The sequence below is a fragment of the Protomyctophum parallelum genome (genome assembly GCF_964188405.1).
Source record: "Protomyctophum parallelum genome assembly, chromosome: 4".
NCBI classification, from domain to species: Eukaryota; Metazoa; Chordata; class Actinopteri; order Myctophiformes; family Myctophidae; genus Protomyctophum; species Protomyctophum parallelum.
In genome coordinates this window covers 19,697,615-19,714,148 of record NC_139700.1, presented here as the reverse complement: position 1 = coordinate 19,714,148, position 16,534 = coordinate 19,697,615, and the positions used below count along the sequence as shown (strand labels likewise).

General features: G+C 43.5%; 1 protein-coding gene across 1 annotated transcript in view; it reads right to left on the bottom strand.

Moving 5' to 3' along the window:
- Positions 1 to 16,534, bottom strand: part of fkbp16 (FKBP prolyl isomerase 16) — a gene marked incomplete at both ends in the record, with an annotated part of 44,786 nt that overhangs the window by 8,845 nt on the left and 19,407 nt on the right. Inside the window, one exon of the mRNA XM_083762711.1 lies at positions 3,906 to 4,123. Coding sequence (XP_083618837.1) covers positions 3,906 to 4,123 — 218 coding nt within the window. The remainder of the gene's footprint in view (positions 1 to 3,905; positions 4,124 to 16,534) is intronic.

Here is a 16,534-nt window from a genome sequence, read left to right as displayed (position 1 = left end):
AGTTAAGGAACAGAACAGGAATTCATCATATAGGAAGCAAAAAGGGAAAAGATACATATATACACAGTGAGGGGAAAGGGGGGGGGCGGTGGGGGGCGATTCAGATTTTACAGAGGCCAGTTTCGAATTGCAGCCATCCGTAGGTGCCCTTTGAGAGCGGTTTTGAAGGAGTCAAGGGATTCACATGTCTTAATGACTGTTGGTAGGGCGTTCCACATTTTGGTGGCATATAGGAGCGAAAATAATTTAGTCCCTTGTTTGTGCCGAATCTGGGTTGTACATGGTTTGTTGCACTCCCTCTGGTGTTGTGGGTGTGGACTTCGTTTACATTAAGGAAGTATTTAGACAGGTACATGGGCATCTTAGTGGTGTATCGAATCTTGTGGACCAGACCCATTGCAAGATGCTGTACTCTGTCGTCGACCCTAAGCCATCCCAGCCTGTCAAAGTGGGCAGGGGTGAGGTGGGTTCGGGGGGTGAGGCCAAGTAGGAGCCTGACCAGTTTGTTTTGGGAGGTCTGGAGCCTTGTTTTAAGGGCCTTTGAGGTGCTGTGGTACCAAGAGGTGGATGCATAGTCAAAGAAACCTTGTACGAGGGCTCCTGTTAAGGTCTTCAAGGTGTTTTTGTTGATCAGTGAGGAGATCCTGTAAAGGAATCTTGTTCTTTGATTGACTTTTTTGATTACGTTGGTTGCCATTTTATCACCGGAAAGATTGGCCTCCAGAATGGAACCTAGGTAGGTAATTTCATCTTTCCGTGTGATAATGTTGTCACCCACTCTAATCAAGAAGCCATCTGCCTTGCTGAGATTACTATTTGTTCCGAAGAGAATGGATTCAGTTTTTCCCAGGTGTAAGGATAGTTTGTTATCAGCGAGCCAGGTGCAGATTCTACCGAGTTCAGAGCTGAGGGTCTTTTCAACCTGCAGTTTGTTCCTGTCCGAGACCAGCAGTGCTGAGTCGTCTGCGAACAGGAACAAGTTGCAGTCACAAGCTGATGTCATGTCGTTAACATATATTAGGAACCGTAAAGGCCCTAGTATGCTTCCTTGTGGGACGCCACAGCTCACTGGGAGGGGGGGGGACAGTGTTCCGTTCACCTCCACCATCTGTTCTCTCCCCTCCAGGTAGGATTGCATCCAGCTCACTGATGTGCTATCAAAACCAATAGCTTTAAGCTTGTTAACCAGTATGGAGTGGTTCACGGTGTCAAAAGCCTTTTGGAGGTCCAGCATGACCATGCCGCAGTATTTTCCAGCATCCACTTCGTGTTTGATGTGGTCGCTCAAATAGAGGAGGCATGTGTCAGTGGAGTGGGATGTTCTGAAACCAAATTGGAACTCGTACAGCAATTTATTAGTGGCAAGATACTTTTCAACCTGTTCATAGACTATTTTTTCCATCACTTTCGAGATGGAGCTCAGAATAGAAATAGGGCGGTAGTTGCCTGGTTCTAATTTACTCCCTTTTTTGTACAGGGGGGTTACTTTGGCCAGTTTAAAATCTTGGGGGACCTGTCCCTGTTTGATGGAGAGGTTTACTATGTGGGTGATGACTGGAGCTATGGAAATGGCTGAGTCTCTGAGAAATTTGGAGGGTATATTGTCATGGCCAGTGGGGTTGGAGGGCACTCAGTTTTTTAAGTACCTCCTCAGTTGTTACCATTGCCATTTTAAAATCATTTTTACAAACACCTAGGTTTTTGTAGAAGGCTTTGATGTGCTCTACACCAAAACGCCCAGAGTGGGAGGGCAGTTTGTTAACCAGCATTGTTGCAATGTTTGTAAAGAAAATGTTCAAGTGGTTGGCTACATCAAGCTTGTCAGTGATGAGGGTGTTATTCGATTTGATGTTTATGTTAGTAAACCTGGTTTTTAGTTTCTGACCACAGCCTAGTTGGTTGTTTAGTAGCTTCCAAAGCTCCCGAGGATTGTTTTTAATTTCCTCTGCTTTATCATTGATAAAGTTACATTTTGCTGATTTGGTCATGGCAATTACACCGTTTCTTAGCTTGTTACATTGGGTTTTTAGGATGTACAGTTTGGTTTGGAGATCACTTTCGAAGCGCTTGGCTAGCTTAGACTTGCATTTACCGTACATAAACATTCAGATTTCAAATATAAAGTACTCACCATCCCGCCGATTATTTGTATTTTGATTTATTTGTACTTCGACCTGTACATAGTTATCATGTTTTTGAGATATCTCGATTATTGTCATTCTTGTGTTCTGAATGAATGCATGGGACCCGAATGGAAACAAGACCGCAAGGTCTTTCTTCGGTGCTATCCTTTTGGACCAATGTGCTTTGACTGTAGGTAGTAGGCCTACCATGTACTGTTTTGCATTTGTTATTGTCTAATAAAATAATCAATCAATCAAAAACCACGTGTGCCATGGGGCACGGGTGTTAGAAATTTGCTGGTACAGCGATTAGCATTGTTGCATTCCACGTTGTTTAATAAAAGGCATTTTTGGGAGCATTCGGAAAACTCACAGTTGCACACCAGGAGTGCACTCGCCTATTAGTTTGTATTGACAGTGCAGTCAACGTGCCTATATCGAATACACCCAGTATTTCAGAGTGCAACACTCCTCCCGACCATCTCGGATAAAAATGCCTCTTATTAAACACGGAATGCAGCAGTACTAATCGCTGTACCCGTGCCCCATGGCACACGTGGTTTTTGATTGATTGATTATTTTATTAGACAATAACAAATGCAAAACAGTACATGGTAGGCCTACAGTCAAAGCACATTGGTCCAAAAGGATAGCAGGATAGTACTTTATATTTGAAATCTGAATGTTTATGTACAGTACACATTTTCACTGTAAATGTAGCAATCGCGTAAAACAGGCAGAAGTTAAGCCATGACGCTCGTACTTCACGCGCGTCATGTGAACCATGGCTAGGTCTCACCCAACGTGGTCTTCACTTACACAACAAAATGCATTAAAGAAACAATGTTTCAGACTACTTACTGAGATGTGTTTTGTGAGGGGTGCTAGCCCCTCCAATGCATTGCTTTGGAAAATTACGTCATATGGCAGCCAAGTCTATGGGATTTGAGGATATCACAATGTTTGTTAGAGCACTTATGATGTTTGCCAGCCAAGGACTTTAATGTTTGTTTAGGCCTTTAGGGCACTAAATGCTGACATAAGACATCATGTAGCCGTACTAGCCGATATAAATATAGTGAGCGCCCCTCACTTCAAACGAGTGTGATTTTTTATACATGTTTTGCAGAAGTGAAGAAAGTGTGCAGGACTTTTCTGCTCTTTTCTATGCTGGCTGTTCACTCCTACGCACCAGTACAGTAGGTGTAGTACTATAGGATTTTATTCATAAAGTACTGTCAACTGCCATGATGAATGTCTGCCATTTTAGAATTAATTTCAAAATTCAACTTTTTACTTTCAAGGCCTTGCTCCGTCCTACCTTTCAGACCTACTTGACCCCTATGAGCCAGCCCACGAGTTGAGATCCTCGGGAAAAACCCTTCTCACCATAAAAACAGGCCGCAAAAAGACTATTGGCGATCGGGCCTTTGCAATCCGCGCACCTTCATTATGGAACGCCCGGCTGCCACTGGAGATTAGGCTTGCCGACTCGGTTCCTCGTTTTAAATCACTCCTAAAGACCCATTTCTACAAAGCTGCTTTTAAACCTTTATCGTTGTGATTTCTTTGTACTTTCTGATGTATTTTTTCACCTTTTTATGTTTTTCGATATGCCATTATTCTGTGTTTTTGCTGTTGCCTTTGGATGTATGATATGTTCTATATGCTCTTGTTGTTCAGCACTTTGTGACCTTGTTCTTGAAAGTTGCTATATAAATAAAGCTTTATTATTATTATTATTATTATTAATGTTTGTGCACATTTTCTATGGTCAGTTACCTTTGGTGCATGTGACTAGCACACCCAGAGCCATGCGGTAGGCTCTTGCAGCCATGCTGTACTCTTCCCTCTGAAAAAAAAAGTTCCCTCGCTCTCGCTTCTGGTTGCTAATGCGGATACGGTCGGGTACGGGCAGAGTCAGGGGGTCTGGGTTGTCTCTGATGTCCAAGAGCTGGAGCTGGTAGAGTAGAGGTGTCCAGGGTGGAATATCAGGCTCCCTGCCAAACAAACATGACACACACTCATACATAACTAATAATAATAACATCATTAGAAGTGAGGGAAAACTGGTAAACGGGTAAAGACATATTTAAATATCAGCATTATAGGAGTTCACTTCATGTTGTTGCATAATTATGGCCGGAGTGCCTGCCAGCCTGCCAGGTACACTTATTATATTATTCATCATACAAGAGCAACATGAGGGACAGGTGCACTTTAGATGTTTAAAATTCTCACATAGCATACTAGGTTCTCTTTGAGGGGACTGCTCATAAGTCAGACATCCGTTAGTCAGACCTGCGTGGCCGGTTAAGACTCAAAGGCCATGATATGTTTGTTTCTAATAGGAGAAGAAGGGGTGTTGTACATGTGCAGCAGTTGAATGAGATCTTCAATATGGAGTTCGAACTTGACCCTCTATGTCTGATACTTGGGCTGCCTGATAAGATTGTTAACGTTCCATTAAGTGCGTCTGTTTAGTCTCTTAATTTATGCTGCTAGGAAAAATATTCTGTTGTCTTGGATTAATGAGAATTAACCACCAACAAAGAAAGATTGGCACAAAAAAAATGTAACCTGCCTGACTGCTACACTCCAGACTCCACAACAGATGCCTTATATAAAATATGGGACCCATATTTGCGATTTATTGGCCTGAACTGCTAACCTTTATGGATAGGATCATCATGACTTGCTTCACTTTGTTTTTAATTTACTTTTTACCTTCAAGCAAGTGGTAATTGGGTGCAGATTATATACTGTATTGTCCCTGTGGAGAAAGTATTTTGTCCTCTGCATTTGATGCATCCTGGAGCAGTGAGCAGCCACAGTGCAGTTGAAACTAGATTAAGTGCCCCTCGGGGCACAGGTCTCCACCAGGCCAGGTCAGGTTGTGGCCTCCTGGTGGCGCTATAATAGGCCAATGTGAAACGGGTGCCATTTCTTCTTATGCCTTGGATGGCAATTGGATGATTTGAGGCATTTTGTTCCAAAAATGTGGTTTGCAAAAATCAACAAATGCAAACACTCAAGAGATATCAAGATACAGACTAGCCTATAGCCTAGCCTATGGATGAAGAAGTGTAGCACAATGTTTTTCAATGTGGTATAATTATATTCCTGTTTTATTTAGGCTACACCCATACGACATAAATTATGTTCCCTCTCAGGACAAAGCAGGTTTAATAAATGAAAGTAATGATATACCTTAAGGCAGTAACGGTTTAGGGGCTTACGGTTTAGGTGTAGCCTACCTGTGAGCCATGAATAGCCTCAGCTTTACTCAAGAATCACTGAGAAGGAAAGTTAATTTAGTTTCCAAGCATCCCGGCCTCTGTGACCACATGACACAATGGGGCATTATCAGCACTACCAGCTCTGTGGCAGCTCTTATTCCAGTTCCAGGTGTGTGTGTGTGTGTGTGTGTGTGTGTGTGTGTGTGTGTGTGTGTGTGTGTGTGTGTGTGTGAGAGGACGAGGAAATTATCTTTGATTTGCATTACGTTTTTAAAAGTTAAACTCTGCTTTTCCATAATGCTAGAATTCAATATAGAATTGTATATGCTAGAATTGGGCTAGCCTACTTAGCCTACTTTGCCCCGTTCCATTTAATGCCAGTCTGGTGCAAGGTGATAGCAGCTACGGTGAGTTGTGTCAAATCATGAATTATTCAACCTGGCTGTGTCAATGACACAATTTATGTCTGTGTAACAGAATTAGTGTAGCCTAGCCCCGCAGCCGGTGGGAGGCTAGTGTCAGCAGGTGGAATCGGGTTACCCTTTCACCTCTCCTCCCCGGGGACTGCATCCGCTGGACCACACTCAAAGGACCACAATGGAGTTGTATTCTAGTTGTACGCAATTATATGTTTATGCAATCATGTTTGTAAAGATATCAATCAATCAATTCTGGTATGCACAGGAATTTATCTACCCCCCCCCCCCCCCCCAAACACACACACAAACCTGTGCACGCGAACACACACACACACATACCCCCCCCCCCCCCCTCTGAGAAAGTGGTACAGCTTGTTTAGCCAGCTCCTATGCACTCGCTCCCTTTTTATTGTACTAAATACACTTTATTGGAACAATAATTAATTAACCTCACAGGAGTCACCAATCAGCCAAATGCACACCCAGCAGCCTCTCAAACCTGATACAAAGAACTAAAGGCCTATTCATAGTTTGAAACTACTTAGACTGTAACTGTAATGTCATTACTAGTAATCCCTTAGACTAGTTGCTGGGGAAAGTAATGAATGAATCAGGACTGTATATTACCCAAACTGGCTTACAGAAAAGGCATCATGACTATTTGGGACATTTGCCATCACTTGTTGCTGTATGGACCGTGCCTTTTTGCAGTTTATGTATACCTATATGTATAGCCTACCTATAGCTTGGTTGTGTAATGGGTGAGCATATACTTCCACCGTAGAAGACTGTCGTTCATCCCAGGACACTTGTCCTGGGATATGTTGGGTAACATGATGAGTGTTTCTATATAGGGCCGTGTAATGATGAGAGACTAATCCTGTTTCTTCCTCCTTGGTAAAGTTTCCCAGGTCATGCAGGCATTGCATGCATGTGAATACTCAAGTGGTTTGCTTTGCTCACTTGTTATTCTTGTCTTCGCTGCTGTTATCTGTCAGTATTTCACAAGATTCCAAAGGCTACGTGTTATGTAACCGTGTGCTCCATCTAACAACAATGCATACAGTGTCATGTCATCCTACTGGTTGAGGCCGGGTCCAACCACTCCCAGTGTCTATAGGGATTCCACTGGCCCGTTTCTGACTCCATCAGTTAGCCCTGAGGAAATCACTATGCTGCAACCATAGGGTGCAGCACTCCAATGCCCAGCAGAGAGAGCTCAGTGTGTGTGTGTGTGTGTGTGTGTGTGTGTGTGTGTGTGGTGCTGTTGAGCTTCACACTGTGCACAGCTGCATGATGGGAAGCTGAGTTTTCAGCAGCCATTATGTGATTTCGGGTGTGTGACAGTACAGTAGAGGGACCCCCACACGGTAACTCTGTCATTTCTCAATCGTTTCGGACGCGGGGTGTTAGCATAGCATCCCCTTGGATCACTGTGAGTCTGTGACTTATGAGCAGTGTTGTTTTTGACAGAACATTTTTATTTTGTTTTAGTCATAGTTTTATGAATACATTTTCATTTAGTTTTAGTCACATTTTAGTCACCTGAAATGTTTTAGTGTTATTCTAGTTGTAGTCAACTAAATACATACGATTTTAGTCGACTGAATCTACAGTTAATTTAGTCGACTAAAACAACCTTGATAGCATCGTGATGGCGGATTTTAGACTTGCATGCTGAAAATAGACTATCTACAAGCTCACAGCGCGTCGCAGCGCGACGTGTTGTGAGCTTGTACATCTGCTTGCAGAGCTTGTATCTGTCTTTTAGTTCTACTGGATCTCTTCTGCACAGACGTCCCTCCCTAACATTTTAATCTAGTTTTTATGTGTTGACGAAATTATCAATATATTGGTCTTGGTTTTAGTCATCATAGCTTAGTTTTCATTTAGTATTCCTTGGTGAAAAAAAGGTAGTTGACGGACATTTTCCGTCAGAGTTTTAGTCGCCGAAATCAACACTTTATTGAGACTGATGTACGTTGTTATCCCAGCAGCTGTTATGTAAGGAAACATATGCACTGCATGTCAGCCATGCCACTCTGATGTTACCATGGCTGCTGTATCTATGTCCTTATGACAGCGTACAGGGATCGTCACAGCAGTTTCACTTCACTTAATTTATTTCATGACGGAACAACGGAACCATAGAATGCTGTGCACACACTGCATCAAAAGCAAAACCTCTTACGTATTATTCGTAGTTTATATGTGGTACAAATTGCGTGTGTGATTTTTGAGCCGAATGAAAATAAAACCTGGCTACAGATCGGCTACTCAGGCTAGGTATGCAATGACTGTATGTAAGCTAAGTGATGTTATATCAGGTCTCAGAATGAAAATGTATACATTTGAAAAAGCAAAAACCATGTCATTTCTAGATGGTTTTTATTTCATAATGCTGGGCACGGAGAGGGTATGGCTAGTTGGCTACACTCTCCCACTTTGCTGACCATGAGTCACATCGGAATACATTAAATGAGCAGTGATGATGATGATGGGTCATTTCTTATTCAGGCACAGCTACATCAAGGCTAGCAATTAGGATCAGATCGGGAACATTCAATCAATTCCAAATCATTGATGTGCTCAAATAAAAGTAATTAACGTCACACACGCACACACACACACGGACAGACGGGCACGCACGCACGCACGCGCACACACAAACACACACACACACACACACACACACACACACACACACACACACACACACACACACACACACACACACACACAACTTAAGGTTGAGGTCATGTCTGATTCAAAGTGATGTCTCACAAAAGCATGCAGGCAATCATCCTCTTGCAGTATTGGACAGGTAACCTTTGAAGCACATTATCATTAAGCTGAGCTTGGTGCATGGATGCATGCCACGTACTGCATAGGCCTACACTAAATGCTAGGCCTATACTGTATATTGAACACAATACATGCTTGTATGTGTTTGTAATTATGGACAGATTGGACACTTTATGTGGAGCGGATCATGGATGCGCCATTGTCACAGACTATGAGGGAAAACAGGTAGCATTGGAGTGCTGTCAAGTGTAATTTGAGAGCGCATTGTGCTGACAGATCTATATGGTTTATGGCGTCAAGAAGGTCATTAGTGATTGGCACCACACGGAAACACTCCTGCATTGAGCCCAGCCAATGAGCCCCCAGGGTCTGATTAATGCAGACAGGAAACGCACAGCCAGACTGATCAGTGGGACAAAGTCATCTCCCACCATAACTCAGCCCCATGCCCGCCCAGTGAAACCTGAATCTGGAACCTCTAATAATGTCCTAAAACTAGGCTGAACTGTCCCTCTCTCTTTTTTTCTTGTGCCTCCCCTCTCTCTCTCTCTTTTCTCTATCGTCCTCTCCCTCCTTTAAAATAACTAACTGCTATGTTCTTTCACTCAGTGGTGGTCCGTGAAGGTATTGCATGTGATCCCTGGCCTGACCATGCATGTAGGATTTGTTGATTTTCTTTCCACTAATTGAGAAACAGTGAACTGAATGACCGTCGTCCATGTAGTCATTTACTGACAAGTCGGAGGTGGAGATCAAGAAATTCAACAGAAAAAGGGAGTTAGAATCTCAAGAGGGGGAAGTGCACCGGATTGTCTGTTTGAGTCATTATTAGGAAATAATTAGTAGTCAGTGGACCATTGGTTGAGAAACAGTGGGATGTATACACATAGGATGCATAGCACTAATCTTAGCCCATATCCCCACCCATCCAACACAACAGTGGTCTCCAGGTTGATTCTAAGTCAGGGTGGTGCATGGTCCCTCACAGCAAAAACACAGCACCGTTATACAGCACCGTTCACAATCAGTTGAAAACCCCTGCTCTATTGCAATGAGTACTATCAAAATATAGAGCTTTTTGAGTCCCTTACGAAGCTATGTGTGTGGGTGGCTGGCTGTGTCTGAGCACAAAAACAACATGGTTGTTTTTCACCACATGTGCGCAACCTAACACACACACAAACACACACGCACATACAGTATTAATTAATGCTTATTTTAACCAAAGAAAATCACTTACCCTACCTTTTAAATTACAATGCAGTCAGTAAAATATTACCAGTAAGATGCCTGAGGGCGAGGTCGCGTGCACACATCCGCCTGGGTGACAGCAGACTGCTGGGCGAGTGCTGGCGCTTTGGCATGGGGGGTCAGATCAACATATCTGCCTGGGTGACAGCAGACTGTTGGGCGAGCGCTGGCACTTTGGAATGGGGGGTCAGATCAACATATCCGCCTGGGTGACAGAAGACTGCTGGGCGAGCACTGGTGCTTTGGCATGGGGGGTCAAATCAACATATGGAATGAATTCTGTACTGGCCATATATGGAGCGTGTCTTGAGTGTACAGGGTTTGATGAGGTGAGATCAACATAATGGAATGTCAGAACAGGTCAGCTCCGTACAGTATGGAGATCTAAGGGTAGCAGCGGGGGCAGTGTACAGGGTTTGATGTGTTATATTTAGTAAGTGTGACCCAAGTGCACAGCAAGAGAGGAGTGTTCAGGTGTTGTTCACAGGTTTATATTCACAAACGTAGGGAAAGGAGTGGGGTAGTAGTAGATTGGCGGCTCTCCAGGTTGGCCAAACTCAGTGTGGGAATCCAAGCACTAGGGAGGAGGAGGAGAGGGAGCGTCAGTCTTCAGAGAAAAACAAGACAACAAAGGCAAAAACTGTAACTAGCACTATAACTCAGTTTAACAATGCTATAGGCTTGGCCTGTGCTTTACCTATACATGTGAACTTAGCTCTGGCGACTGGCAGACTGGGCTTTTGTAGAGGCGAGTGTAGGCCAGGCCAGGGCCAGAGGTAGCGCTTGATTGCAGGAAGGAAGACAGGTGCAGAGAATTGGCGAAGGAGAGCAGGTGTGCTGAGTAGAGCCATGGATTAGTCAGTGAGGGGGGAGTGGCTAAGCAGTGCTTGCATGTGAAGGTGAGGAGGAGTGAGCCGTAACCTGATGAAGGCCTATAGGGCCGGGCTGTTGAGAACTCTAGTTTTCGCCGGCACGGCTGCACTAATGACTTTGGATCAAGCCCGTCTAGAATTTAAAAGGACAGGTATCAGCCAAAAGGGAGACATTGAAGAGGATGGATGGATGGATGGGGAAGGATCAACATATGGAATGTCAGAACAGGTAAACTCCATATATGTAGATCTAAGGGTTTGAGGTTTGAGATGTAGAGTTGCTGGCCAATATTGATGACATCAGGGATCTCCATATATGGGCTTAATATTGATGACATCACGTGATGTCACGAGGCATGACCATATATGGGGGCGTGACTGACTGACGGGAAATGCAAGATTCCATAGTAAATATAACCTGCAGTCGCAAAAATAAAATAAAATCATACACTTGTACTGATAATCACAGCCTTATAACTTATAAGCTTAGATGTTAGCTAATTTGAAGTGAATTCACGATTGTAGATATTCCATATAACTTGTGAATTGTGAATTGAAATATACAGCTATGTTGATAGTAACAAACCATAAAAACAGCTTTTATATACATTTAAAAGTAGTCTTTTCTAGTATCCTAGTCCTATTGCTTGAATGAAATTAGCCCTGTAGTAACCATCTGACCAACAGACCCCAGAGTACTGCTTACGTGACGTCGTACGACTAAATGCTCATTCAGTAGGCTACACACAGCAAGAGCTTTAAAAGTAGGAGAAAGCCCATGGGAACAAAAGGGGCTAAGCTGGGTTAAATACTGGAGACATCAACGTTAGACTAGTATTATTTTAGACTGAGTCTGTGGGCAGTGAGAGGGACCAATTTAAGAAAGCCAATCTAAGTAGAGCTATACATATCTAGGGCCATATCTTGTGCCACGCCGGCCCTTAAGTTATTATGTGTATGTTTTTTCCAAGTTGTATATCCTGTGGACAGTCTACTATGACGATAGTCATCTATGACCATTCATGACTTATGACTACATATTTTATCCAATGAATAAAGACGTCTGTTGTCTCCTCTCCCCTCCTCATATGGCGTGTATTCATGTATGACATGTATGGCATGTAGCCTATTCATGGCTGACTCACGCACTGCTGAAAACTTCCTCATTAATGTTTACAGCACTCACACAGCAGATGACTCACTTTGTGTTATCTGCCATGAGGACACCTTTGCCGGTCTGAATGGAAGGAAAAAGAACCTCAGATAGGGGGGGAAAACAGTAGCGCCTTTGACGTCATACTCTTCATTTCAACGCCTAAGTGATGGAGAGGCCTGCAGTACGTACCTCATAGCAGTTGCTATGGCGATAACTGGCCAGTATGTCGATGATAAATGCGAATTGTATGCTAATAGAGTGCGGGAAGATTTGTTCATCAGTTCGTTGTCCTTACTGCGGTGATAAACAGATCAACTGCTTTGTTGGTTGTCTGTGTTTTCATTTGGGTGGACACACCAATGCAGCCACACAAAAGGAGCTTAGCTTTAATTTATGCCTCAGTGAATCGTCACAGCTGTTTTTCCTTTCCTTATGCCACACTGTTAATATGTTGCAAAAAGGAAAAGAAGGAAAAAAGCACCCCAGGTAGTGCTTATGATTTAGGACCAAACAGCCTGTCGGCTGTATTCTACAGCACTCGGTTTGTGTTTACTGTTTGTGTGGGTTGTTGGGGTGTGGGGCCCAGTGGGGGGTTCCAGCAGGGATCAAGGGTAGCCACTGACTGCCTACTACAGCCTGGGGGTTGAGCTCTTCAAACGTTCCCCATAATCTTCAGCAGGCTTCCTCAGACTGTTAAAATGAATCCAATCACAGCCCTGTGCCTATCTTCCGACTCCGAGGGTGTAGATTTTGTAGAAGGTTTATTAAGGGTAGCCCGCTCCATTGGGACTAGTGAAGATCAGTTGAACTACAACTAGCATCATGGTGCAGGTTAAATGTTGGGTTATGCTAGATAGGACAGGGGTGCATACGTTGGTTAGACATATATACTAACAGTCCGACAGGCATTAGTCCGACAACACCATCGCTCCCGACCATCGCTTACAACTAACCCATGACCGGGTTAAAACTAACCTGTGGCTCCCGACATGCGTGGCAGGTTAAAAACAACCCATGGCAGGTTAACCCATAGTGTGCAGGAAACGGTTTTCTCCGTGGTTCAAATCCCAACTGTCCGGTGCGGGACACGTAGATGTCCGTTTAGCGCATTTTTTATTGATTACTTTCAATCGCCTTTGTACACACCGGACAATAGCTCAAGCAGACCTGAATCACCCCACAACCCTCCGGTCACGTGATCAAAAAAAGAAAAAAGCCTCTCCCCCTCCCTTCCTGAAAACAGGACGGGAGGGGTGCAAATGCGCATTGTGTAGACTAGTCTCTATCACACAATGGCTGCCCCCATGCGAGCGTACTCTAGTCAACAGAATCACATTGTATAACATAACATCGGCTCGTATCCACCTCTGCCAATCTGCTCCTGTTTCTCCCTCCCCCTCCCTCCCTCCTAGTTGTTTCAGGGGAGGGAGGGCTCTTGTTTGTTTCAGGGGAGGGGAGGCGTCTTGTGTAGTGTCTGTCGGAACATCACAGCAACAGCGGCTCCATGATGGACACGAATCTAAAGTCGGGTCTCCTTTCCTTCTCCATACTCGAACAAACAAGAAAACTATCATGGATTGTATCGCAGAGTTCGCCGAGGGACGGTTATTTTTTTATGATGATGATCATCGCCGCGGTCAGATGGAACAATGCAAATACGCGCTGTTGTGTTCCTGGAGGGGCACAGCAAGTCAGCAACACCACCGTCCCTCGGCGAGCCGAGTTGGAACGATACACAGTGACAGACACGTACATAGATGGATAAATATATAATGACAACACGTCTTTGCTTCGTTCCATCTGCCCGCCTGGCGCCTACCCTATCCGTCATCATCTTCATAACAAATAAACAAAACAGTAGTAACGTAGCCCCGATAAGTTCCCTCAGTCCCTATGCTCATTCTTTAGCTCATACAAAAGCCAACTACCGACGAAGGGTAGATGGGATCAATGTGTACTTTTTTCCTCGTAAAAGTAGACATTCAGGGCTTTCATTCGATGTATAGTATGTATAGGATATTTTCTGTGTTCATTTTTATAACTGCCTGTCAACGTCTGACATAAAACGGCCCCTAGCTCGGCTTTCTGTTTAAGAAGAGTACGTTACTACAAAAGCAGGTGTTACATAAAGGTAAATATCTCCAGAATGGATTGTAGTGGAAAATTAAGCTTTCTTTTGAGGTATGCAGTGTGCTTCTCACTATAAGAGAACATTTGCTGTCGGCCTTGGAAAAGGTTTGGTCGTCCAATGCTATTAGTGATAGTGTCAGGGGTAATCAGGCTGAGGGAATCGCTAGCACGCTGAGTGTTAAAACTAACCCCCGTGGCTCCTGCCATGCGTGGTAGGTTAAAACTAACCTGTGGCAGATTAAAACTAACCTATGGCTTCCTGTGAGGTTAGGTTTAGGGTTGGATTTTGGTTAGGGTGTCTGACTAATGCCTGTTGGACTGTACATCGGACCAAACACATGCACGATAGGACAGGGGTTCTGACCAGATGAGTCTGCTTTGAGGGTGTGAATAAATCAGTCATGTCATACAACATTGTTAACATCAGAACTTTGTTACTGCCTGGGCTATAGAAACTTGAGCATTCATCCACATATGACATGTTGTGGTATCACCACAACAACACAGTGTTACCACAACTTAAACACAACTTAAGTCATCCATCAGCATTCTAATTATCCCAATCGTATTTAATAAAAACCTGAATTTAATTTGGCAGATATCATACCCAGTTGTTGTTACAAATATCTCAACTACTAACCCTAAATCCTCAAAGGCTATACAGTATGTCAATGAAAGGTGGAACAATGGATCTAATAGAAGGGTATTATCATAGCCAATCATCAGTGTCAGTCAACCTTATCTCATTGCATCTCAACTCGTTATCAATTAGTTTGCACAAGCTGATCGAGGTCTCTGAGGTATGCAAGCTGTAGTCAAGGGTTAAGTAGTTCTTCAAGAGACAGAGGGTTTAGTTCAGAAAACTCTTTTAAGAGAGCAATGGTACAACTACAGTTAAACAGCAATGACAGCCAGGCTCCTTCCTTGCATAGATGTTACGTCTTATGGTCATACAAACTGAATTGCAGCGGTTTTGGATTTCAGTTTTGAACTTCAAAGCCTTGTGTTACATAGACCTGGGAGCCAAAAGCTAGAATCTTTGAAAGATGAAAGTCTTGCCCCTAATTACTTTTCTAACAGCTAACAACAAACTTCATTGCCATCTTAAATGGAAAGAAATATAGCAGGATAGGATTATAAAGGTATCAGTATCAATACACTGACTGTGAAGTGATTACTTTGTAGCCTACTATATTCACATACATACACTACATAATCAATTTAGATGGATGAATTGTACACCGAACAAAAAAAGAAAAGGAGCTGTGCAAAAAAGAAAAGACCAGTAAAAATGTAAAAGTGTTAGGATAGATGAATTACAGTTGCAGCTTGCCTCCTTTGAACCCTTTTTTTATAGATTTGTGTGACCGTTTGTGACCGCAAGCTGGTCAGTCCTTTATAAATGACATTCTGGGAGGATAATAAATGTCACGAAGATAGATAATAATCCAAAATTCATTTCCTCAAAGTACAACCTGTCACAGACGCGTGTGCTAAACACAAGATAACCAGCATGGGGGAAAAAGGCAATCAAAGAAATGTCACCAATTCTGGAATAACACTTTTACAACAAACGGTCATCAGTTATCAAAGCACGCAGAATCTCGGACTAAACTGATTAACTACGTAAATGTTATGCTAAAAGATTTGCCTATAATTTGATCATGTGTGCTACCACGTGTTGCTGTCATGTGTTCATTTGGGCATTCCACACACCTTAAAACATTGTCATTCTCCCTCCAGCCTTAAAACCGATTCAACAGAGCTGGCTGAGCAATGTATGTGCTGCTGACGCCCTGCAAGCCAATAGCAGGACATTTGTTGTACCTCCAGACTAATTAGGCAGGTTGTCAAGGCAGTACTGTTATCCACATTTCAAGAAGCTCCTGGGAAATCCTCCTGAAATTATGGGGGAGGATGACCCGATAGCTCCCGTCTTCCATAACCCACCCATACCTGACGGACCATTCACCTGGAGGGCCACGGCTACCACGGCTACCGTGAGACGAGAGCTTTGAGGAGGATGGTTCTAAAGTACGAGCCTGCAGATGAGGACATGCTGGACTTTATCAACCGAGCATATGAGACTAACAAGCTGTCCGAGTTATAATCTTTATACCTGTCTTAGACCTCACAGAATGGCCTAAAGCAGATAGTGGCTTTATACTGGAAGGCCTTACATAGAGAAACCTGTGATTACCTTTATTAATTTTGATTTAATTTATTTTACACACACCGGGGTAAACTCATCAACATTCTCGAAGCCATGGCATTGGAGAAGGTGGTGCAATTATAAAACTCTACTGGTGGTAGAAATGGAGTGCACATAAGGACGACATCCAAAAATGTGAACCTCTATTGGGGCCTCTCCCCCACATATCATGGACAACTTAAGGTCAGAGAGCATTGTGTCAGGCACCCAGAACAGCAAGCGCCCACTTATACTGTGGGAGCCAACCCAAGGCACAGCTAGCTTTTAGAAGTGGATGCACCAACTAATCCCACATCCTCGCATCGCAATAGTGTGGTCTTTCACACT